Source organism: Diorhabda carinulata, chromosome 1 (genome assembly GCF_026250575.1).
Source record: "Diorhabda carinulata isolate Delta chromosome 1, icDioCari1.1, whole genome shotgun sequence".
In the NCBI taxonomy this organism is placed as follows: Eukaryota; Metazoa; Arthropoda; class Insecta; order Coleoptera; family Chrysomelidae; genus Diorhabda; species Diorhabda carinulata.
In genome coordinates, this window is record NC_079460.1 from 29,520,769 (window position 1) to 29,545,330 (window position 24,562).

At 30.3% G+C, this 24,562-nt stretch overlaps 1 protein-coding gene across 2 annotated transcripts; it reads right to left on the bottom strand.

Annotated features, from left to right (window-relative positions):
- Nucleotides 1-5,780: 5,780 nt before the first annotated feature.
- Nucleotides 5,781-22,897, bottom strand: LOC130897363 (glucose-6-phosphate 1-dehydrogenase). 2 transcript variants are annotated; one of them, XM_057806199.1, is made up of 8 exons: nt 22,343-22,897; nt 11,100-11,224; nt 10,408-10,772; nt 8,718-9,096; nt 7,515-7,731; nt 6,955-7,160; nt 6,732-6,892; nt 5,781-6,031 (listed from the first exon to the last, which is right to left on the bottom strand). In XM_057806199.1, the coding sequence occupies exons 1-8, from the start codon at nt 22,359-22,361 to the stop codon at nt 5,938-5,940; spliced, it is 1,566 nt and encodes a 521-aa protein (XP_057662182.1). In that variant the 5' UTR covers nt 22,362-22,897; the 3' UTR covers nt 5,781-5,937. The 2 variants fall into 2 exon arrangements, with proteins under 2 accessions (XP_057662182.1, XP_057662174.1); XM_057806191.1 differs by lacking the exon at nt 22,343-22,897 and adding an exon at nt 11,281-11,778.
- Nucleotides 22,898-24,562: the final 1,665 nt, after the last annotated feature.

Consider the following 24,562-nt stretch of genomic DNA (forward strand, 5'->3'; position numbering starts at 1 on the left):
TTTTGTTTTCACATATGTATTCATTTTCAATTTTGTTATCTACTTTCTACGATTCATCCTATGTTTAAGTACTGAAATGTCACGGTTTTAACTTTTTATTCAATAAATTTAACTATTAGCTTTGTTCGCAGAAGATATCCTGAACGTGTTCTGTCATCAGATTCATGCGCAGTTTGAACTTGTGCATACGCGGTGTTAATAAAACATGTTCATGATTTAAAAACCTCTGTTCGTGGAGCACAAATTTCCTAAGTAAGGATTTTCAATCGGGCACATGTGCATTCATACTATTTGGCATTTTTGTGATATTTACCACGAACTAACCTCTAACCCAGGTGTTTTTCTACGTACTTGCAATTGCAAAAACTATGGTAATTCAATAGATAATTTGCACTTATCGAACACATGTTTAAAAGTAGGCAAAGCTTTACATAATAAATAAATTTCTTAGTCTTGTATATTGTAGAGCTTAAAGTAGATTACATGGAGAACTACATCACACTTGGTTGACACTTTTTGGTGACAGAAGATACTGCGATTGCTTCTCTTATGTAAAAACTAGATACTACATGTTATTGTAACTCGAACCAATATTTTCCAATGACGATGTTTGGGATTTCGTTCGTTAAGGTAAAGCGCACATTGAGACACATGCAACGCAATCTACGCTGGGCAGCACGAATGATATAGTGCACGAAATTCTAAAAATCTGAAAGTATAGTCTATAGCTACAGAATGAGAGATCGCACGGTTTCCAATATTGTTCATGATGTATCAAAAGCTATTTGGGAAAATATGCAACCCGTATATTTACCACAGCCCACAACTGATATGTGGAAAAAAATTAGCTTCGGAGTTTGAAGACAAATAGCACTTCCCACATTGTGTAGGTGTTGACGAAAAATATATAAAGAGACCGTCAAAACTATAAACATCATTTTCCCATTGTCTGAATGACAAGTGTCGATGCTAACGATAAGTTTACAACAATAGGTATTGGATCAATGGGTTAATAAGTTGGACGAAAAACCAGAATAATAATAATAATAATAGAAGTTCATTGAATGCTTTTACGGTGAGAGAAAAATTTATATTTCAACACGGATGGTTATGTACCCTAGCAAGAGCAAAGCGTTCGAAGTGGGAAATTTTAAATTCATAACGAAAAATATTGGTTCATCCAACAAATTTTCATATTATCTGCATATTGTATTTATATACCGTTTTCCTTCAACTTAACGTGTTTCTTTTCATATATGAAGGATCTTTTGTATCATATAGAACAGGAAATTTTCTGACAGCCTCAATAAGTTCTACCTAGTTTTTTTGCAATTATTTTGTCACAGACGCATATGAAATCTGTGTCTCAAGCACTAGGCGACCCACGTTTTGTTTGGCACGTGGCCTAAGCTGTGCTGTGTCTTAATATGCGGGCGTGCAATGATCGCTACATGATACAAAAATGTGGCATATGCTCTGTATGAGTTACGTGTCGCATGTATTTCAATGTGCGCCTTACCTAATGCTGTTCCAAGATGGCAGTTTCCACTCGAATTGTCAAGTTATTCGCTGTTTATATATGTAATACTTCTATATGGACAGTTTAAATGTCCCACTATGAAAGTGGTAACAATATACTATTTTCTCTCTCGTTTCAGATACCTCGTTCAGGTTGCGCATGCTTGAGAATGCGCAGAACCGAAGGATAGAGAGAGTAGTATCATTCTGTCTTCCTTAGTCGGAACAGCTTCCACTCATAGAAACTGTCCATATAGAAGTATTACAATGTCGCTGTTTCTTGTTGTGTTTTATGAATTGACAGGTGGTAATATAGTATATTCATTTTCTTTCTCTATTACGTGTAACACAATTTTTCCATACATCATTGTCAAAGTCCGATATAGCTTGACGTATGTTTTAAATCACTACCGCACTTAAAGGAGATAAATGAGTATGTTTGCATCGTTTTTCCTTTTAATGTACTCATTTCTAAAAGATTGAACACAGAATGATACAAAATCAGTCTTAATAAATTATGTCCATGAATCTTGCAAATGCTCTCAATAACATAAGAGTTGGAATAATTTCTTGTTTCCCTCTTGAAAAAGGAGTATTTAAGATACCATTTTTAAAATCATTAACCCAGATATATTTAACTACGTCGTATGTATCAAATCAAGTTTCGTCGAAATACACTATATTTTTGTTTAACTCTCATATGTCTAAATATTTAAACTCAAATATTCTTGGCGGAATTCGACGAAATGACATGATTCCATGATAACTATTCGTTTGCCAAGTTTAGTATGTTTAAAGCCAATTCTATTAGAACACACTGAAGTGTATCTAAACGTATATAGTCATAATAAGGGTACATACGCAGTTTGTTCTGAAGCATGTCCAATGGTGACTTTAAATTGGAAAAATTCATACACTAATCGTGGATCAATGTATTTGGTCGCAAAATCAACTTTTATCAGTTTTCTCTTATCATTCTTTCGTCTTCGTGTATGGTCTATAATATTCCTCATCTTGTACAAGGCGATAAATGGTAAAATATGAAATTAAAGTTACTTCTGTAATCCGTTAACTTTTGACATTGGTCATGTAAATCTTTATGTTCAAACTCTTCTTCCATTCTAAAACTTTGTTCATTATTTGGCACTGTATCAAATAATTGCCAAAAACAAAATACCCTCAATGAATTTAGATAGTTGATAATATTAAAAAGATATTTCTTTAATTTCGTATTTCTTAGAACTTATATATGTTTATTCTTCTAAATGTTATTGATTTTTGGTCTCTTTTGTTTTAAAATTAGTTTTTTATTGTCAAAAGAAAGATAATAATAGACGTTTCGACTTATTTCAGTCTTTTTCAAAATATGACATTGACACTGACAATTTGTATATTTATATTAATCAATAGATCACTTACATATTAAAATAATAATAAAATCAAAATATAAATTTGTTTTTGTAAGAAAAATGAAATTTTTCTTAGTTCTTACATCTCAATTATGTAGCAGTAATCAATTAAATTATTTGTAGTTTGATTAGAATTTACAAAATAGAACTATAGATTTCACTTAAATTATTCAGGTCTTTTTTATCATTTATATCTTTTTCGTTCTTATAAATGTGAATCATTTCTAAAAACTCTCTTTTTCGTGTATTATATTCCATTCCTAAAATTTTTGAATCTCGAATGTATGTTTTGATATTTCATAGTTCGTTCATGTTGTTTTATTTTTTTATCGTATTGAAGACCTTTTAGTCTATTTTCTAATTACTGAGATGTCTGCCCTATATAGACAGCGTCACATTTAGTTCAAGGACCTTGATATATAATATTACTTCTTTTTGTTTTTTGGTGTTTTAGATTTTAATTTAGTGAAATATTTGGATAATGTATTATGTCCTTTATGAATTATACTAGTATCATATTTATTAAAATAATTTGATAGTTGTTGGGAAAGTTTCGTTTATATTTTTTTTTATTTTATTGTAGTATCTGTTTATCCTTTTCTTGAAAGCTATTCATCATTTTTTCCGGATAATTATTTTCTTTCATTGCAGTTTTTGCTTTTTGAATAGCTAAGCATCTAAATTCAGGATCTGATATTTGGATAGATCTATCAGCCAAACTTATTAACACTAATCTTTTTTGTGACATAGGATGACATGAATTGAAGTTCAAATATCTTGAGGACCAAATTGGTTTCGTACACCATTCTGTTCTTATTTTATTGTTAATTTTATATAAGTTGGTCTAGTCGAAAGAATCAAATGTCCGTAAAAGAACTAGTAAACTTAAGAATCGACTCACTAGAAGAGTCTGTCGGTTTTCGGGATAGACCAGAAAGTTGAGCTAGTGAGGGAAGGGAAGAATTATAAATTTGTAATAGTTGTTGAAGTTGTATTAATATCCATTTCTATATGTACATATAAGCGTAGTTTAATTTTTAATAAATTACTTTGGTAAAATTGTCATTGTCTGTAGTCCTCAGACCCTTAGTCCGTCTACCTTCAAATACCTAATAGATGTAGTTTTGAGTTTGTAAACGTTATTATAATTATTTAACAAGTCAAAATAGACTCAATTAAAACATTTCGCATTATTTCTCAGTTATTCAACTGTAAAGGAGAACTACCCTAGAAAAAAACAGCGATATACAGTATACTGACTGACGTTGTGATATATGATTCAAAATCGATGAGGAATTGAGGTTTAAAGTAAAAATTTCGTAAAATTCGTCATTATGCTGTCAAAAACAACGTAATTAACTTATATTTTGTGGGTAAAAGGCTTAAAATTACAGGGCTTTGGAGGAGGACTCGTCATAATCCTAATGACCCCCCGTTTGTCAAGACCCTGGATCCGACCTTGCTCGTGAATAGTGGTTTCAGTCTATGCGTATGCCGGTATTATTCAAATATCGCCGTTTATAGTTCACATGTCTATAGTCTATAGTTGTATCTATCTTATATAGGTCCGTCTCTTTTACACTTATTTTTGTTGTGGCAGAAATACATTATTTTCTCATATGCCTGCTATTCCATAGGTTTTATATATTTGGAAACTATTTATAAACAAAACCACATACAATGCCATGAGTCAATAGTTACCAATGACTCTGCCACAAAGTAAAAGAGGGTCTATTCAACTAAATCTGTCAGACTGACGTCACAAATTACACGACATCATCTCACTTTAGAGTGGAAATGAAACAAACAACATAATAATTAATAAGGTAAATGCTTCCATGTAGACATCACTTGATAAGGTGAATGAAAAGTGAGTAGCATCTTAAGTTTCAAAATAATTATAAGCACAAAATTAGAAACAGACCCAAAAAGTTAAAACGGAGAAACATATCCACTCAAAAGATTGAAGAAATATTAACTGGACTCAACATGACCAGGGTTTTGGACAATATCACAAAAATAAAAGCTTTCTTAGGATGGCGATATGCTTGAGGTATTTGTGATATTATAAAATTAGAGTGTGTGGGTTTAATGAAAAAAGACCGTCCTATTCCTTGTATAGTTACAATGTTAACAGCGCCATCGCTTGAATGGAGAATGAATCTATTAGAATGTACTAAAGAGAACTCTAATCTCCTTATAGAACACATAGATTAAAATCACTAACTCTAAAACTCTAGTTTTGGTTTAATAAACTCTTTTGTTAATTTAAAACTTATCACTAAAATGGTTTATTTATTTTATTAATTATCTTGTTTTTTTAACTCTACTTGTATCATATTTTTATAATGCAAAAAACAAGCTTTATCCAATAATGTAATTAACGTAGCTTCCTTTAAAAAACATAATGATGCCGTCATAACATTGACGTTTTATTTTTTTGCCTTTTGTCAAAAAACGGGAATCAGAATAAAATGTTCTTTTTTCAAATTTGAACATCATACGTTTTATGAAATTTGTGCATTACTTCAACATTACTCCATATATAATGATTTTCCTTTAAAAGAAAAGCGTTACCTATACACATGGGTATTTCTTTAAAGTAAAATCAACAGGCGAGTGCAAAATACTATAGCAACAATCTAGTTCGAAACTGGAATGCAATGTTTTCCAAACAGGTTCTAGAGACATTTGTAGACATATTTTTTACTAGATAATGTGTTAATCAAATCTCCATTAATGATGTGTATCTAGGAAGTTTTGACTCTATGTAGCCAAGGTACTGGTGCACTAGAATCTGATTTTTAATAAATCAATTACATATTTTTTCATAATTAATAATTAATATACAAATTTTTGGGAAAATATTTTATTGCCAACAATTTCCTTCAACAATAACAATGTATTGGTACTTAATATTTTAATAATAATAGTAATAAACCTCTTCAAAAAAATTAAAAAATGGAATATTTATTGTCTTCTGTGCATCCTCTTTCATATATTTTATATACTACATTTTGGGTTTCCATACGTATGAACCTGTATAATGGAAGTTGTTATTTAATAACAATTCATCAGCTTCCTTAGGCCCTCGACTTCCATACCTAAAAATTAAAGGATTAAAATTTGTTTTCTTCACAATCCTAGCAGTGCAACACATTAGGTTAATCTCCCATAATAAAAGAAACTGACATATGAGAAAGGCCACGAGCTTGTTGTTATAGGTGGGAGGCAAATACTAAGCGCTGTAATCTCACCTAATTGCTGTTTGGAATAGATATTTCTTATGTACTGGGATAAAATTTGATCCAATATGGATTACCTCGAATTTATGATCATGTTTCCAACAAAACCGACCGCACTTCTCCTACAAAGTCAGTATGGGACATGTTATAAATTGACTTGTGTTGTGCCATTGTTGAATTTTGCTACTTTTTATGTAAACACCAAAATTGTATAGCCAAAGTAGGCTCGACACAGTTGCAAAATGTGACGATCACAAGCCTTAGGTGGATGGATACTGAGAGTGTTACAACCCTTATGAACGATAAGTGGACCCTCCTACCCAAAAAATACTTATAGGTCTAATGATGAATCTTTATAAAATTCTTGAATTAACTCACCAAAGAAATGTGAATTTTTAGCAAATTTTTCTATTTATTCTATTATATTTTGGATCCTTCAATTACACCTTATTTTTCATACTACTACACGACAAATTAAGCTGTGTTCTATTTGACTATCCCATTGTATTAACTAAATGAAGTTTTATGGTTGTCATTTTTCTGAACCAAATATACTTACATATATGGAATGGGTTTTACTTTTTCTTTTTCGATATGATGCAACAGAGGAGTGAAAATCCGCCATGCTTCACTCAATTCATCAGAACGAACAAAATGCATTTGAGAACCACAGAAAACATCTAAAATCAAACGTTCATATGCATCTGGAAGTTTAACATTCTGTAAAAGACATTATCAAATTAGTTTACAATAGCAATAAACAGAAGGAGAAAAAAGCCTACCGCATATCTACTGCTGTAAGTAAGGTCCAATTCAGTTTCTTCCATATCAAATGCCATGCCTGGAGTTTTCACCATAAGTTTAACATATAATGCCTCTCCTGGTTGAACACGGATAACTAACTCATTTCTCTTAGGTTTACCAGCAAAAATATCACCAGGAACGTTTTTAAATTGTATTCTCACTTCAGCTTTTCTTTCGTTTAGAGCTGAAGTTAATATGTGAATTAAAACAATAATTATGACTGAATTAGTAATAACTACATTAGAAAATTCAGAGTCGATGATTATGAAAATGGAAATATATTTTCCAATATATAGAACTTTTGAGAAAGTTTCAAGAGATATTAGTTTCAATTGCTTTTAAAAAGCTCAGGAACATATCTGACTTTCAAAATTAACGAATCTAGAATATGGTAAATAGCCTATCATGGGTAAAAAAAGTGAAAACTTTGCTGTTTATCGGAAGAATTTGTGAAATATGATATCAAATAAATAATTAATGGAAATGAATTTATTATGAAGGATTTAGATTTTTGCCATACTTGTTACCATTATATTACCTTTTCCACATCTAAGAATAAAAGGTACGCCTTCCCACCTCTCATTATTTATTCGGAGAACAGCTAAAGCATAAGTTGGAGTAACGGAACCTTTAGGAACTGTTGGATCATCTAAATATCCCAATTTAGCCTCTCCTTCCCCTTGGGGATTGCCTACATATTGGCCTAAAACTACGTCTTTTACTTGAATAGGGGGAATGTTTCTTAATACTTTTACCTAGAAAGCAGCATAACAATACATTTTGGAAGCTAATGAGAAGAATTTGTTTAATTATTATCTATAATTTTATCATGAATGAGATCACAAAATCAAGATAATAACAAACTGATGAGGACAGTGTAGAAACATTAGGTATGTCTGATCAATATATAGTAGCACTGTTATGATAGAAGCATAATTTTTATTGAAGTTTCGAACATGAATAGCAAGTTTCACCAAGAATATATCACAGAGATTAATTTCAGATAAAAATAAAAATTCAGGGTTCGAATTTTTTGAACAGGTGTATTTAAATTCTGTGTACAAAAATAAAATTCAAATCATTATTCATAAACAATGTGGTATTAAAAATAGGAAAGATACAAATAGTTTTAATATATGCTGTATTAAAAATCAACATTCTGTGTTGTATATCAGTCCTTTGCATATGTTTCTGTAGTAAAAATCAGGAAATTGCCAGAAAAATGAATAAAATGTAAGAATCCCACAATCTCAAAATAATAATAGTTGTAGTTTAACAGATTACCAGAAATAACAAAATATGTCAATAAAAGTATGGATGGTTTTATGCATCTTAGCAAAATGACTTAATTAATATTATAAGAGTCATTGTGGTTGTCAAATTTATTCAATTCTGACAATATAAAATACCTTCATGCAAACTCAGATAAATTCTAGTTTAAACTAGTGAAGTTTTCTCAAGCTTTGATACAGCATCATTGATGAGTCTACATCGACTCACTGTATGTGTGTGTAATGTAATGTATAACTGAGATATAGTGGTACTAAGCTATTCCTATTGTCTTATGATTTGAATAATATATATATATATATATATATATATATATATATATATATATATATATATATATATATATATTATTCAAATATATATACACTTCTCTACTTTAGTTATAAAATGTTTTATCATTTAGAAGAGAAGCAGATGTATTGTTTATATGTACAGGAGCATATGGACATACCTTCTCATTTCTTATATCATCTGGTTGAATAGAAGCAGGCTTCTCCATAGCTACTAATGTTAAAATTTGTAGAATGTGATTTTGCATAATATCTCTAATAATACCAAATTCATCAAAATATCCTCCTCTTCCTTCAGTCCCGAAAGGTTCTTTAAAACTTATTTGTATTGAGGCTATATGGTCGCTATTCCATGTAGGGTTGAAAATTCGATTTCCAAAACGAAGTGTCATCAAATTTTGTACCATTTCTTTTCCCAAGTAATGGTCTATTCGGTACAGCTGGGATTCAGTGAAAAGGTGACTTAAATGAGCAGAAAGTTTATTTGAAGTTTCTAAATCACGACCAAAAGGTTTTTCAATAATAATTCGAGTCCATCCTCTGAAAGAAGAATAAAAATATATATCAATACTCCTATTGATACCTTCTCTTATGCCATAAAAGCTGTACATTGCTCATATCAACTCATAAAATTTCAGACATTTAGTTTATTTATAACAGAAGACTGTCACAATATTAACATTATTTGCTTTATACTTGCCAAAACACCTTTTTAACATTAGAAACTGAAATATTTAGTAAGAAAGATATTACTTGATATTGCCATATTACCTATATATTTCTCAATTCATACATTTTTAATATCTATTAGATTATTCGTTCCAATCATCATAAAACTTTCATTATAACCATTCTTCAATGCAGTTCAAATTCATTTCTACCTACTTCTATTTCCTTCCTTATAATTTTCTGTACGCAATTATAATTATTTTACTTATTTTAAGTGGCCACATTGGCATTTTTAATGCACATTAGAATTCAAACTTAACTTGATTCATATTTGTAACCTCTTAATTTGAATGAAACATTATCTTAAGCATTCATTTGCCTATTATCTGTCCAAATGTTCAGAATACAAAGCAATCTCTATGTAATGTTAAAAAATGATGATTCCCATATTTAAAAACTTATGAAATTTAATCAAAACAATCATGAATATTTCTCTTAATTTTTTATAACCATTGTATATTTAAATTATATCAAGATTTTGAAACATGTATTGATAAGTGACACTCGTAGAAATTATAAAATATCATGCTATTTACCAATATGATGAAAATCTAAATATCTCAAGTATTATTAAATAAAATGGTCAATTATATATTAATTAGTAGGGCCATCAACAATTTAACTCTAAGCTAATATTTTTAGTCAAGATATTATCAGCAACTCTTACAGACTTTAGAAAATCATGACATGGATTTTTTTATACAAATTTGGCTTGGAAAAAGTATATGTAATTTTAGAACAATATTATGTTGCAGACTAAATATGAATATTTCTTAAGAGCACAGGTGAAAACTTTACTGATATATTGTACTGCTAGAAAGATAAATATTACTTTGTATAATCATCAGACCTTAAAAAATTAACTTCTGTTTTCAAAGACTTGTGGTCTTGATATGGAAATGAAAATTATAGAGTAAGGAAGTAGATAAATGAAAAAGGTGCTTCAATGGTTTTATATCAATTATGAAAATAGATACATAAATTTCATATTTGCAGGAATTAAAGCCCCTCTAAACAAATTAAAACTGACAATAAAATAATGACCAGGTTATAAAGAACCCTTTGTTAAAATGACCTATAACGAGTAACAAAATGTTCAAACACAAATGAAAGTATACTTACTTCTGACCCATACAATTATTCTTTATGTGAACTGTAACATCCTCATATACTGAAGGGGGTAGTGCTAAATAAAATAGTCTATTAGCAACTGGACCTTTCTCAAATTTTTCAATCTCCTTATTCAACAGTTCAAAATCAGTTTGAGAAGTATATTGGCCAGACATATAGTGATTGATTTTCCAAAATTCTTCATACTTTTCATGTTCATGCTGTTTAACCTTCATGTATGGCTCACATTTTTGTCGAATTTCATTTACAGAAGTTTTGCTCCTAGCGTAACCATAGAAAATAGTATTAAGAGGCAGTACATTATCTCTAAACAACCACCATAGGGTCGGATAAATTTTTTTACGTGCTAAATCACCCTAAAAATTAGGTAATTGAGTCCAATTAGCATACAAAAGCAATATAATACAATTAATTAGAAGTTAGACCAATTTTTAATTAAAAATATGAAAACTTGACTCGTTAAAACTTAAAAGTAAATTCAACATTCTTCGAATAGCCGTTAAATTGGTATTGGCCCTGGAACTAAAAATCCACACTGCTTGTGTAGATGACAATATCCACAAACATGCATTAATTTATAGACATGTTTAACAAAAATATTAGGAAAGGTAGAAATAAAAAATAGTGAAGAATAATTGAGGACGCCAAATTATAAAATTTCTGGTTATTAAATCATTACTTACAGAAGCACCTAGTGTAACAAAAACATGAGGATACTGGCCGTCAAAATGAGTTCCACCTCGATCCATATCTTTAGATTTTAAAGAATTTCTGTATAAAGACAGGCATAATTCGGCATTTTTGGATTCTGAAAATAAATATGAAATAACAATGTGGTTATAATAAAATATACAAAAAAACTACCTTCTAATTCAGTGGCGTATGGTTTCCGGAACATTTTAAAAAGTAATCAATGTCGTTTATTTCAAAATGGAATATTAGAATGTTCAACCCGTTACAGATGGAATGCAAATAGAAATGTTTCAATACAATTGTTACAATCTAAAGACAACTCTCAATAACATTTCAATAACTTCGAACAATTTCCAAGGTTATAATCTTGTTTAAATATTAAACACACGGAATCTTGTTGACGTTTCTATTTGTAAACACAGAACAACTGCTGATAAATTGACAGAATTCTAATTGTCAAAGAATAGCTATTTACACGTATGTATTCCGTATAATTCATGGAACTACAACTGCCATTAATTCGATTTTAAAGAATATTATTAAGGTATATCAACTAAAATATTTGCGATGAACAATATGTTAATACTCGAATACGGGTTAAATATTCTAGTATGTTTAGTTTGTCACAATGTTATTTCAATCAAACCAAAGTCATTTCAACTGATTGGAAAACTGGCAAGATAATGATTATAACAAAATGTATGCTGTAGTGCTGTAGAGATAATAAAATATGATTTTCTATTGTATTCAAATATGTCACAAACCGTCTTAATTGAGAAATGAGAGGGTTTAAGTATGTTGAAAATAATATTTAGTAAGTTAGGCAGTGCTTAATTTCAAAAACTAATTTTATACTGAGCGGAAATTATAACAATAAAAGTTTTTTCTAAATGCACAGCAGCTTAATGGTATGCTGTATGTGTTAGTCATGTCTACGAAACCGTAAAATTTTTATGTGCTGTAAAGAATATCTAAAAAGTTCTATACGACAGTGATATTGATTCATTCTATATAAAGGTGAAAATAGAATAAAGTCTGGAACCGAGAAGAAGAACTAGCAATTCTGGATAGTCAATTTCATTTGTTACAATTTTATGAAGAGATATTAAGGAAGAACACATACGTCTAGTCATGAGATCGTTTAGATTAAAACAGTGTCTTCTGAAGTGTTCCTTGTGGTGGATGAATAGTTTCTAGCAATATTATTTATTTTGTTGATAAAAGTTTGGTAGCTATTGCCTAGAGAAGCATATTTTAGTTTTGGAAGAACGAATGCATGTAACTTCGGAAAACTGCCAACAGTTTCTCAGTATGAAACCAAAGTGTCTGAAATCTCCCTCAAGGATAATATTAATATGCTCAACAAAGCTTCATTTACAATCAAATATAACCCAGATCTTTGAATATTGGAGACTTCTTAAGCACAATTTGGTGTCACATTTTAAATGTTGAGAGAATTTTTATCGCACCACTCGCAAATTGTATTGGAATGATATAGCTTTAGATTATCTGCCCCAGAACTAAGCACTACTACTCCAGAAGTTGTTAGTTTCTAAGTTATAATAACTCCGACGTATATCTTTCTTGATTTTGGATAGAAGATCACTAAATTCAATGTAGTCATCATTATTATTGGTACTTTTAAATTTTTCTAACAGACGATATTCAACTTTTAGGTTGCGAATAATGTCATTGATGAACCATAAAGGATTTTTAAGGATTTCAGAATTGTTTTGGGAATACTAGCAGAGACTGCATTTTGAATTTTACTGTAAAAATATTCACAAGCCTTGTCAACGTTGTTCTCAACCAATAAGTAATTCCAGGATATGGAGTGGAAGTTACACCTCGAAGTTTTTGGTGATGGAAATGACTCATTTGCATTTTTTAGTAGGATAATAATATTATAATCCTAGTAGAGCTTTAGTCGAGAGAAGCGTTACTACTTCTGAATTATTTAAATTACAATTCTACAAATTCTTCTGCGTCATAGTTATTTAATAAGACTTGTCGTCAGCAATATTTTTGAAATACCCAACGTTGTTCTTCTAGAGGCAGTTGGAAACTGATCTCAATTAAAACGGGCTTTAGGATTCGAACCAACTTGTTTAGTGACTTTATAAGTAATTAAAACGGTCGGTGCTGCGATAGGATTTACATAAGAACTCCCCAAACATATTTTTCAGTCAAATCTTATTACTGTTTATTTCAAAGATTCCTAGCCTGCCAAACCTCACTAATTGGAAGAAATTAGATCCAATATGGTCGGGATCTCTATAATAAATTTAAAATGTATACTAGTTAATTAGAAACAGTACTAGATTGTACATGTACATTCATGTACTTTCGTCAAAATTTACTTTGCACTATAGATAACAGTAAATTAAAATTATTAATTATTATTAATTAAAGTTATTATTAACCTATATGTATGTATCATTTAAATGTATTATAAAGTTAAAAATAGAAGCATTTGGAATTGAACTGATCTTAATTATTTTTTTGGTAATAACACATATAATTTAAAGCCGACCCGAAATTGATAAGTGTGATAAATACAATAAAGTATGCAAAATTCATATTAAATTGATAGGATATCGACACATATTTAATTTTGTTACCGACAAAATTGAAAATCATCGAATTTTTGTGGGTGAATAGATCATCAATCATTAATCAAAGTGACTGTCCAACGATAACATGCCTGTGTTTAACTGTCTTACCTATACAGCTGAAGATGTTTTCATTATTTCATACATATAAAAATATCTGTTTACCTCTGTTCATATATCTGACATATTGGTATACAACTCATGCAACATAACTGATTATTATTATTTTCATAAAACAATCTAAATATACATTCTTTAAATTTTGGGACTATATGAAATAATTTTTCTGACGACATTTGTAGCTTGTAGCTTTACCGGTAATGAGGCAACTGGTATGGTAATGACTGAATATCAAAGCCGTTAAGAATGAAATTTGTTCTATACAAAATTACTAAAATGAATTAAACGTCATCTCATGCAGTAGTTTCGCACACCCAGAACGGCATTGCATTAAGTCGAAAAATTAAAAATCGACAATTCTATATATTTGAATAGCCAAAACCACCAAGACAATCATATTCAACTCTCTATCAGTGGTAGACGCGCTGCAGTCATACCACGAATATAGAACTATTTCCAGTTGCAGCTTGTACACCTTAAGGAAGAGTACGCAGTGTTTTTACACAACAGTGAATTATTTTGTGTTAATTCGGTGTTGTTGAATGTAGTATAGAATTCAGTATTGTTCACAAAAGGTGAAAATCATTAAAATGATGCAATATTGTTGGTAAATATAAATTGTGTCCTAAATTAATAATAATATATCCCTTTTTGTACTCACGATTTGTTACATAAATTATAAATTAAAAGAAATATATTCACAATGTAATTTTCTTTTAAATGGACAATAGCATTATATAATAACATCAACCAGTAAGACTTCAACAGTGGTTACATCAGCTCATGAAACATCTGTAAGGGAGGTAGATATATCTGTTTTATCTGGCCATAGCGATAAAGAAGATTCTATAGATCAGATCAGATACAGATCCTACCTATTGTGTCCCTATTCAACAAATACCTCAGCCCCTTCTAATTCCTGGAAGATTATCTTCTTATTCCACCGCGAGGTCCTTGACAGACACTAAATCATCATCATCAAGCTGCAGCAGCTCTAGTTGGAAGGGAATATATTTCAAGTGATAAATGTTTAGCAGATTTGTATTGACATTACAAAACTCCCCGGGAGCATCCCGGAACAAAATAATTCAACTCCAGCTTCAACTTCAACTTTCAGTAGGATATTCAATGAGGAGTTTAATATTTCTTTTCATATTCCTAAAAAAGATCTATGTGACCTTTGTGAAAGTTTATGATAACCCCTTAAAAAAAATTATCCGGATTAGAGAAGTAGACCAATAAGAACAGGCAAGATATCATCGTAACAGTATATGATCTGCAAGCAGTCATGCAAGTTCTCAAATACCAGGTTTCTATTTTTGTTATAAATATAGAATTAATTGTCCCAATTTCATCAAAAGTGACTTATACCATACTATAAGGATGTTGTATGTTTTTTTTTAGGATGAGACCGAAGCAAATCGTGGTGCAGTTAGATAGGAAACTATGTCTTAAATTACGTTGAGATGGTACTTGAAAAAAGTGTACCTGATACTGAAGAAGATACTGTATTTTATAACGATAATAGTTAATAATTTAAGAGTTAATTCTATAACTAAGTTTTAATGCGTTGAAATTCACACAGCGACAATGTCTACAGTGTAAAAGAAGAACAAATTAAACGATACTCAAGATCTGACCCTATATGCTACATTAATTTGTATAGCCAAAAAAACCGGAAAGTCACTTTTTTTAAAGCAGCTTTCATACGACGATTTTTATGAACTTAAACTACTCCAAGAAGCTTGGAATAATAGTTTCAATATAGAAGAGGATAATAATCAACTTAAATGGCATAAAATTAAACAATTGCGAGTTGAAAAACAACATCCCTTGGCTGTTTTGTATAAAACATCTTTTGAAGAGTCTGATTTCAAGGAAGTTAATGTTAGAAATCGTTCAAGGCGCTATAAAGATCAAGATTTTTATCCAATGTCGGTCAAAGCATGTACAGAAAAACAACATTTGACTGAAAAGAAAAAAGAGACATGGAGTTAGTTGAAAGAAATATCAATTAATTGTGTTGATTCCTGTTAAAAGACTGCGTTAAATTTAGAACAGGAACGGTGGGTTGCTATGCTCACAGTATTTACATTTTTTTAAATTTTATATTCATTATATTTTTTTGAAGGTTGTTATATTAAGTAAGTATACCTAGATATACTTTAGAGTATAAGATAATAATATGAGTAATTTGGAGTTATGGTACTTAGTAGTTACATAGTGTTTTTAGATACCCTTTTCAAAAAATATCTATGTCTTAGTACAGTTATTATCGCATTTATTGTAAGTTGAAAGTTGTTAACTACCACATGACATAAGGAGTCTAGTTTTTACGTTTTTTTATATCATAAAAGATTTTTATACTACATAGACGTACATTATTTCAGAAAAATTGAGTAAAAAGGACATAATTCAAAATTGTGTCAAAAAATGAATTATTTTACTTAATGCATAAAATCAACTGCCCTATATAATGCTGGTACGCAATGGATTCTTTATATGTAATGTACAAGACATTGGCAAAAATTTGAGACATGAGAAAACAGATTTTCGTCAATTCTGAAAAATTTGCTTTTTGCAGTGTTTTTCTGGGCGTGCAATTGGTACCTGAAAAAATTTTTATATATGAGCTAAAATGAATAACAAACTAAGTACTATAGTTAAATTTAATCTTATGAAGTGAATGGGATCTCTTTTATATTTGACTAAAAAAACCAAGCCAGATTTATAAAATATTCCAAGTACTTTATAACTGGTAAGTTATAAACATTTAACTAAGGTTATACATTGACGTCGGAATCATTGTTTGCGAAATTCGTTATAGGATTAAAAACCAACATAATGAATAAATTAATAAAGATGAGGTAACATCTATAACCTTAAATGTTAAATATATAATTTCTATTAAAAGTATGTTAGTTTTGTTAAGAACTTAAACAAGCATAAAAGCAAAAATACTGTATAGATTCAGCAATTGACTATTCTCCGGTAAGGCAGGTCAAGGTTGCAGCTGCATTTTATACATATTCGGAAATGAAATATCGAAATTATTGTTGGCCTTTGACTAAGGGCTTTCTAGTGATTACAGGCCCCTCACAACATATGTTGTATTTATACATTTCATAAACAACATTGAGTGCCGTTTTCCATTTTATATTTTTAGATTGTTCACTCTACTGGATATATTATTATGCATGCTCTTATTCTAACTTTTATTATTAAAAATATTTACTCCATATAATATACATCACATTTTTTCTCTTATCTTCTTAAATTAATGTAGCCTATAGATTTTTTGATAAAGCAAGTTAACTTTATAATCATTTATTATTAGATTATACTTTAAAGAATCATTCCTTGAATAAATTAGCAATATATATATATATATATATATATATATATATATATATACATATATATATATATATATATATATATATATATATATATATATATATATATATATATATATATATATATATATGTATATCGAATTACCGGTCGACCAATTTATACTTATGTATATTTATATATAATTCGATTTACGAACTCATAGGCGTCATATATTCAACAAATTAACGTGGTAGAATACGAATATTTGTTAATGTAATGGTAAGTTTGACACACCATTTGTTTTATTTAGTTTAGTTTCAGTTAAAGGCGTTCTACACGATCGACCACCCAACCGAGGCGACCTTGGTCGTGTCGACCATTTGTTGCTTCATTGTACACGATTAAATGGTTGTTACAACTTGCCATTTCTCTCCGGCATTCGTAGACGTACGTGAATATGGCTCCTTGCCTTTCTAAGCGACAGAAGATGGGTTTGGCGTTAACGTTTTTATACCTGAGTGAAAAAAAAGAGAAACAAATAAAAAAGGGATATGGATTAAACTGTGGCTAAAGGAGCGATTCACTTTTAACCATATGAATATTTCAAGTTTTCTTGATTCACACGACTTTTGATTTCTCACGCTTGACCCTAAGATCTCCCATACTTGTTGTTTTTGATTTTTATCGTATTATTTATCCTCTTTGATGTCCCACAAGCATGGTAAATGCCCATACAGTGATGAAAATTCGGTGCGAATTTCACGATGCACGTTCTGTCAACAGACTCCACTGCACACACGGGTTCGAGAGAACTGCCTACTCGCTACTGAAGTACTCGCTTCGGCCGACATCGTTCCACACGATCGGAGCCGACCACGGACGTAGCTTGTCGGGAGGGATGCGCTCACCACCAAGGTTGTTCAAGATCATGTACCACCCAACCAAATATTAGTCGGTCAACCAGTTTCTACACTGTCCATTTTTACTTCTATTACTCTTTCGTTGGTTATATACAGTTCAAAAGTTTGTGTTGGCGAAGTTTTATATCGCATAAATACAAATTAGAGAAACATAAAGATGAAAACGATAAATCAGAGTCTTTAGGTGTCAATAAAGGAAGCAAGAACCGCATTCGACACATTACTGTCTCACCAATGCGCTTTGAAATATACAAATATGTCAGACTTTTCCAAATAATATTTGATTCCCATTATATATTATATGCACATATGTACTTCCAACCTTTTAAATTTGTGACAAAAATAAGGGGTTTTCCAATAAGAGGTGTTATTTTGATATTCAAAGAAAAATGCCATATTTTGAGATAAATGATCGGATGTTTATTTCATTATAAAGGGGAATGTATACCGTTAATAATGGAACACAACATCAGCCAAATGGTCGCCACGACTGCGCTTACAGGACCATATGCTTTTCATGAAATTTTCCGTAACCAAATTGCAAAGCGGCTGCCCTATTCCTCGATAGCCCCACGAATTCCATCTTTGAGGTCTTGAATCGATGCTGGACTGTTGGCGTAGACCTTATCTTTCACGTGGCCCCAAAGGAAAAAGTCGCAAGGTGTTAAATCACAAGATCTCGGTGGCCAATTGTGATCACCTCTTCGAGAGATAACACGGTCCGGAGATTTTTCCCGTAAAAGATCGATGGTTTCGTTGCTTGTGTGGCACGTAGCGCCGTCTTGTTGAAAGTAAACGTTGTCCAAATCAATACCATCCAATTCCGGCCATAAAAAATCATTAATCTCTCGATAGCGCAATCCATTCACCGTAACTGTTGCTCCAGCCTCATTTTCGAAAAAATAAGGTCCAATGACACCGCCAGACCATAAACCGCACCAAACAGTCACGCGTTGAGGATGGAGAGGATTTTCAACAAAAACTCTTGGGTTTTCCGAGCCCCAGATTCGAGAATTTTGTTTATTGACGTAACCACCAAGGTGGAAATGGGCCTCATCAGTTAAGATGATTTTTCGATGAAATTCCGGATCATTTTCATGCATTTCAATCAGCAAAGACACGACGTTGTTGATGATCGGCCGGCTTGAGTTCTTGTGTTAACTGAACTTTATAGGCCTTAAGACCAAAGTCTTTATGCAAAATACGGTGTAATAACGTTTGTGGAATGGCTAATTCCAAAGAACGACGAGGAATGGACAAACCTGGGTTTTCTTCAACACTTTGGGCTACAGCAGCAATATTCTCAGTTGTTCTTGAGCGATGTGCAAGGGTTTTATTCTTCACATCACTAACTTGTCACAACAGCTCAAATTTTTCCACCAATTTCTGTATTGCAGTCCGAGAAGGTGCTTCACGTCAACCCAAAAATGTTTTAGTTTTACGAACCGTCTCTGCCGAACTTCCTCCATTTTTATAGTGAATTTTAATAATTTCAATGCGTTGTTGAAGCGTGTATCGTTCCATTTTCATTAATGGCGTAGTTTCTACTTGTCAAATGTCAAAAAATGACAGCTTCAAAAGTGACATTTACCGAAATAGCGGGCCGTTCAAAATAACACATCTTATTGGAAAACCCTTTAGTTATACTGAACTGTGTACACTACCACGACACCAACACTCACAATTACACTGTTTGGCCCGCGTTTGCCTTTAGTCTCTGAAGACGATAACTTGGTTATCGAAACTCGCGTCAGACAGTGTAATTGTGTGTGTTGGTGTGGTGGTAATGTAAACAGTGTGTTCAGTATGAATATCACCAACGGTTCCAGTTATAGTTATAAAAATAGTTATCAATACATAATTGATTATTATTCGATAATTCGTTGTTTTCTACTTATACTTTTGAAGATTTCGAACGATGTGATATTTCAAACTATCGATAATTCAAATCACTTCAGTTACGAATTAAAGAGATTCGACAGTATTTAAATTTATTATAAAAAAGTCCGGGGCTTAAAATTATTCTATAACATTCAAACTTGATATAATTAGAAATGTCCATCCAAAGCTGGGAAGCTATGGCGATGGAATTATCTTCTCATGTACCCATCTAATTTGGAACATAGACAAAGGAAGGGTGGTTCTTTCAATATAATTTCTAATTGTATAAATTGGACAAAAACGTCTGCCGTGTATGGAAGTCGAACTCGGTACCTCTCGATTAAGAGTAGAACAGGCTCTAGGTACCAAACGTCAAGGAACTGTAAGTAATAAATTAATAATTCCATAAAGTCTCAATTAACAAAATCAGACTTTACAATTCCTTGAATTATAGATAAGTAAATATTTTTGCCTATATTAATCGAATGAACAAAAATCTACTTAGTTAAATTGAAATGATTCACTTTCTCTTTTTTTATTTAATTACAAAAGCATGCCAGGTTTATAGAAGTTTAACTTGTTTACTACCAACATTTTGCAAAGGTCATACATTAACGTCCGGATCATTGAATTGTGCAAAATTCATTTTGGGATATCAGCATTTTAAAGCTGTCGTGATAAATAAAGATATAGCTATAGAAACAAAATTATACAAGATTAAGCGATTCAGATAGTTAATTAAAAAATATTCCGGTTGTCATAATACCATTCTTGTTTTATTTAAGATAGGTATATAATAATCCGCATCTTTGTAATGTTTTCATCTAATTTTTAACACGGCCTTTTTGCAACTGCATCATAGGAATGTAACATATTAGTATTGCCAAATCATCTGAAATCAATCAAATGTTTGCTTAGAAAATATTTTTTTGGCTAAAATAAAATAAGTAGACGAAATAACCAGGCTTTACTTAAAAAAAAATATTGAACACATCACATCTATTTTCTGAAGTTTAATTGGTAGCCACCCACATATATGCAAGCATCAGGGTCTAATACTGAGGAAATAACATACATCGAAATTTGTAATTTTAATATCAAACGACATTAAGTTGAATTTTAATCATACGTACCATACGATATATCAAACTTAATCGATCTATTCATAAAAAACATTATTCTATTTATTCTTACATAATTATATAAACTTTTGAATAAATTATGTTACCAAATTTCTACATCTACATACTATTAGATTCTTAACAACTTGTAAATGTAAAATGAAATATTAATGGTTTTCTTGAAAGCATTGTCATTAACATTATGGAAATTTGAACCACAATCCTTTTCTATACCTATTGTTTGATACTTTAGCTTCTATGCTCTGCACATTATACATTGTCTAATAATCTATTTTGACACAATGGTATTTGAAGAATATATATACAGAAAAGACGCAGTTTTTTTATCTGTTACTAAAAAAAATTTCAACGGAAGGGCAGTTGTTTCCATGTTTCTAAAGACTTTTTGCTATTTATAAAAACATTAATTTTTGGTTAGTTTAATTATTCTTTATGAATATAATGTGTTTCATCATAATCACCTAAAATAATTAATTGTAGTTTCTAAGTTAAATAATTCGTCCATTTATTTGATAGCTACATAAAGGGTATTTTCAAATAATCCATGATTACTACTAAAGCTTAAAAGGTAACAGTTATCAATAACATTACACCCAAAATGATTCTAACGTAATGAAACTCTTATATATCACAAATTTGGAAAGATTATCTCAATGTCTTTTTGGTTAGAGTAATATAACTTGTTTTAATTTTCTTCTTTGGTAAATATAATTTGCTTCATAAATAGAGGACGTATATTAAGAACCACGTGTTTTATATCTATGTTAATTTTACTTGTTATTCACGTGTGAATAATTGAGTATCCTTTTACTTTAATAAGCATATTTTCTAATATAGATTCATCTAAGGATTTCAGTCGATTTACGAAATTAATGAACATGATACATACAATATTTTTACTACGCTCATGTATAAAAATTCTATTTTTATTTCGTATATATTGACCTTGATTTTGCACATGCTAGGAAATAATGAGAATCTAAAATAAAAGAAGAGAAAATACATAAAAAATTGTATTAAAAAAAAGATTTATATTCTAATGGCAAAGTTACGCCACTGTTTCCAAGGTACAATCAGTTAATAAAATCATTAAAAAGATTAAACCACTTAAAACCGTCATTGTAGGCAGATTTATTAAAAATTTTACCAATTTTTATTACTCACAAAGTTCATTTTTGAAAAACAAAACTAATAATAAATCGTTAAATGATAAAAAACTTACGTATTTGTCCATTTTCCATCGTAGATTGTATTTCGTCCTAATATGAAATTTAAAATTTGAGTGTGTTGATTACAGATATCCAATAATTTCCTCCAATAAAGTACAATCCAGACCAACTCTGTTAATAATGGTATCACTGGTAAATCAAATGAAGAATTAACGAAAAGTCAATTCTGTACGATTCAACGTTACTTTATTTAATGATTTCTAAGGTGACGAACGTAGAGTATACTTTATAAGTAGATAATCTAAGGAACTATTGGCACGACATGACCGGCAATTTTTGTTTTAAATCTGAAGGTAGGTAAGTACCCAACCAACAAATTTGCAATATTCAGTGGCGGAGAGAGATTTTCAGGCCACACGTTAGCAGCGCAAAAGATTAATGCAAATTATCTCAATTTATAATTTCGTTTTGTTGTGTTAATTTCTTTCTGTATAAAAATAATTTCAAAGAAATAGTTGAACAAATTATCATGATTGTCTATAAAGCCAAATTGTACGAGGGCAACAATTTTTTAAAATATAACTAGTGTTTAGATATATTGAGTGCACAGTCTAGACAGGCATGATGAAATGTTGAATTTGTTTGTTGTTTGTATCAGTATGATAAGGCATATCGTTCTGTCTTTTAATAGGGTTTTTTATGTAAATATACTCTTCACACCACACAATTATTTCTATATAATGTACATAAAAATAAAATAGAAGTAGTGTAAGGAAATTTCGATTACGGACTTTCAGTTTACAATTATTACACCAAACGAATAAATATTTTATTACATTTGTCTCACTTGCAATTTTTAATAATAATTTTATTCTAATTAGAAGTTAAAACAATAATTCAAAAAGGAATGTACATAAATAAAAAATTAAAATGAAAAATTTAGCTTCACAAAAAAGTTTGTAACACATGACGTTCGAAATTGTTCAAAAACATGATTTCAAAAGAATTTAATTGTAATCAAATAAGGACTGGAAAGCACGGTTTTGTAATACTGATGGATCACGAATGTAGATTCCTTTTCCTTTCTTTCGAGAAAAGTCTCTTCTAATCATTGTTAGCACACTATGGTTATCTTGATACACTGAATCTGCGGTGAATTCTGACACTTGATTACTTCATTCCACCAATTGTAGGAAAATAGGGTCCTTACAGTGGTCGGTAATTTAGGTTTTCAATATATTTAAAAATTTCACTTCTTATTTATGAATTTAGGTTAAATTGTATTATAACTTAAAATATTATAAATCGCAAATGTAAATTGATGATAATTTGAATAATAACATATAACAGAAAACATGTTTTAATTGGTTACTGCGGTTGTGACGTAGAAATTAAATAAATACTGAAACATGCCGCCGCGTTTCGCCTTTCAAACGCCATTCTGTTGTTGTGAGTGGAGGTTATTAGTTGTTTTGTAACGGTTCCAAAGACTATTATAATTGAAATGATGGACGAAATGGGATTTATCGAAGCAAGATCCGATAATCTACCTAAGGTAAATGCATTCATGTTTGCCAAGTTCTTTGCTAATAATCAATTATTTACTTTGGCTGAAATACGTGGAGTAAAAGGAGATACGTAAGTACTACTTATTACACTTTATTATAGTAACGTCATTATCACATTTGTTTTGAACTTTATTAAAATGTAGTCATAAAGATGAGCTTTTATCATTGTTATGTTTTGATTAAAGCTTTCGATGTTAAAACATTTGTATTATCTTTCAGTGCTGTTTACTTACTTTCTACGTCATACTCAGTCATGTGACAACAAATGCATTATAGCGCGTCATTTAGGTATTTAAATTTATTTATCTTTTTTATGGACTAATATACAGTCTTAAAAAAATTAAAAAATAGTGTGTGATTAAGAACGATATACTAAACATGGTAAATGTATAAAAAAGTATGCAAGGACCCTATTAGTCACATAATGATTATTTATTATCCAATCTAGGAGCAGGGGTTGCAGCATTATTACAGAATTGGTTATTTTTTTTTCAACGAATAAATTGAATATTTACCTGATGCACTAATTTTGTTAAATAGTAAGGAAATTACTTGATTTGAGCCACCTTTGATTATATATATATATATATATATATATATATATATATATATATATATATATATATATATATATATAGGAAATATAAGCAATATGACCATTTTTAACTACATAAGGGGTTTTAAATTAATTTCTAATATTTTACA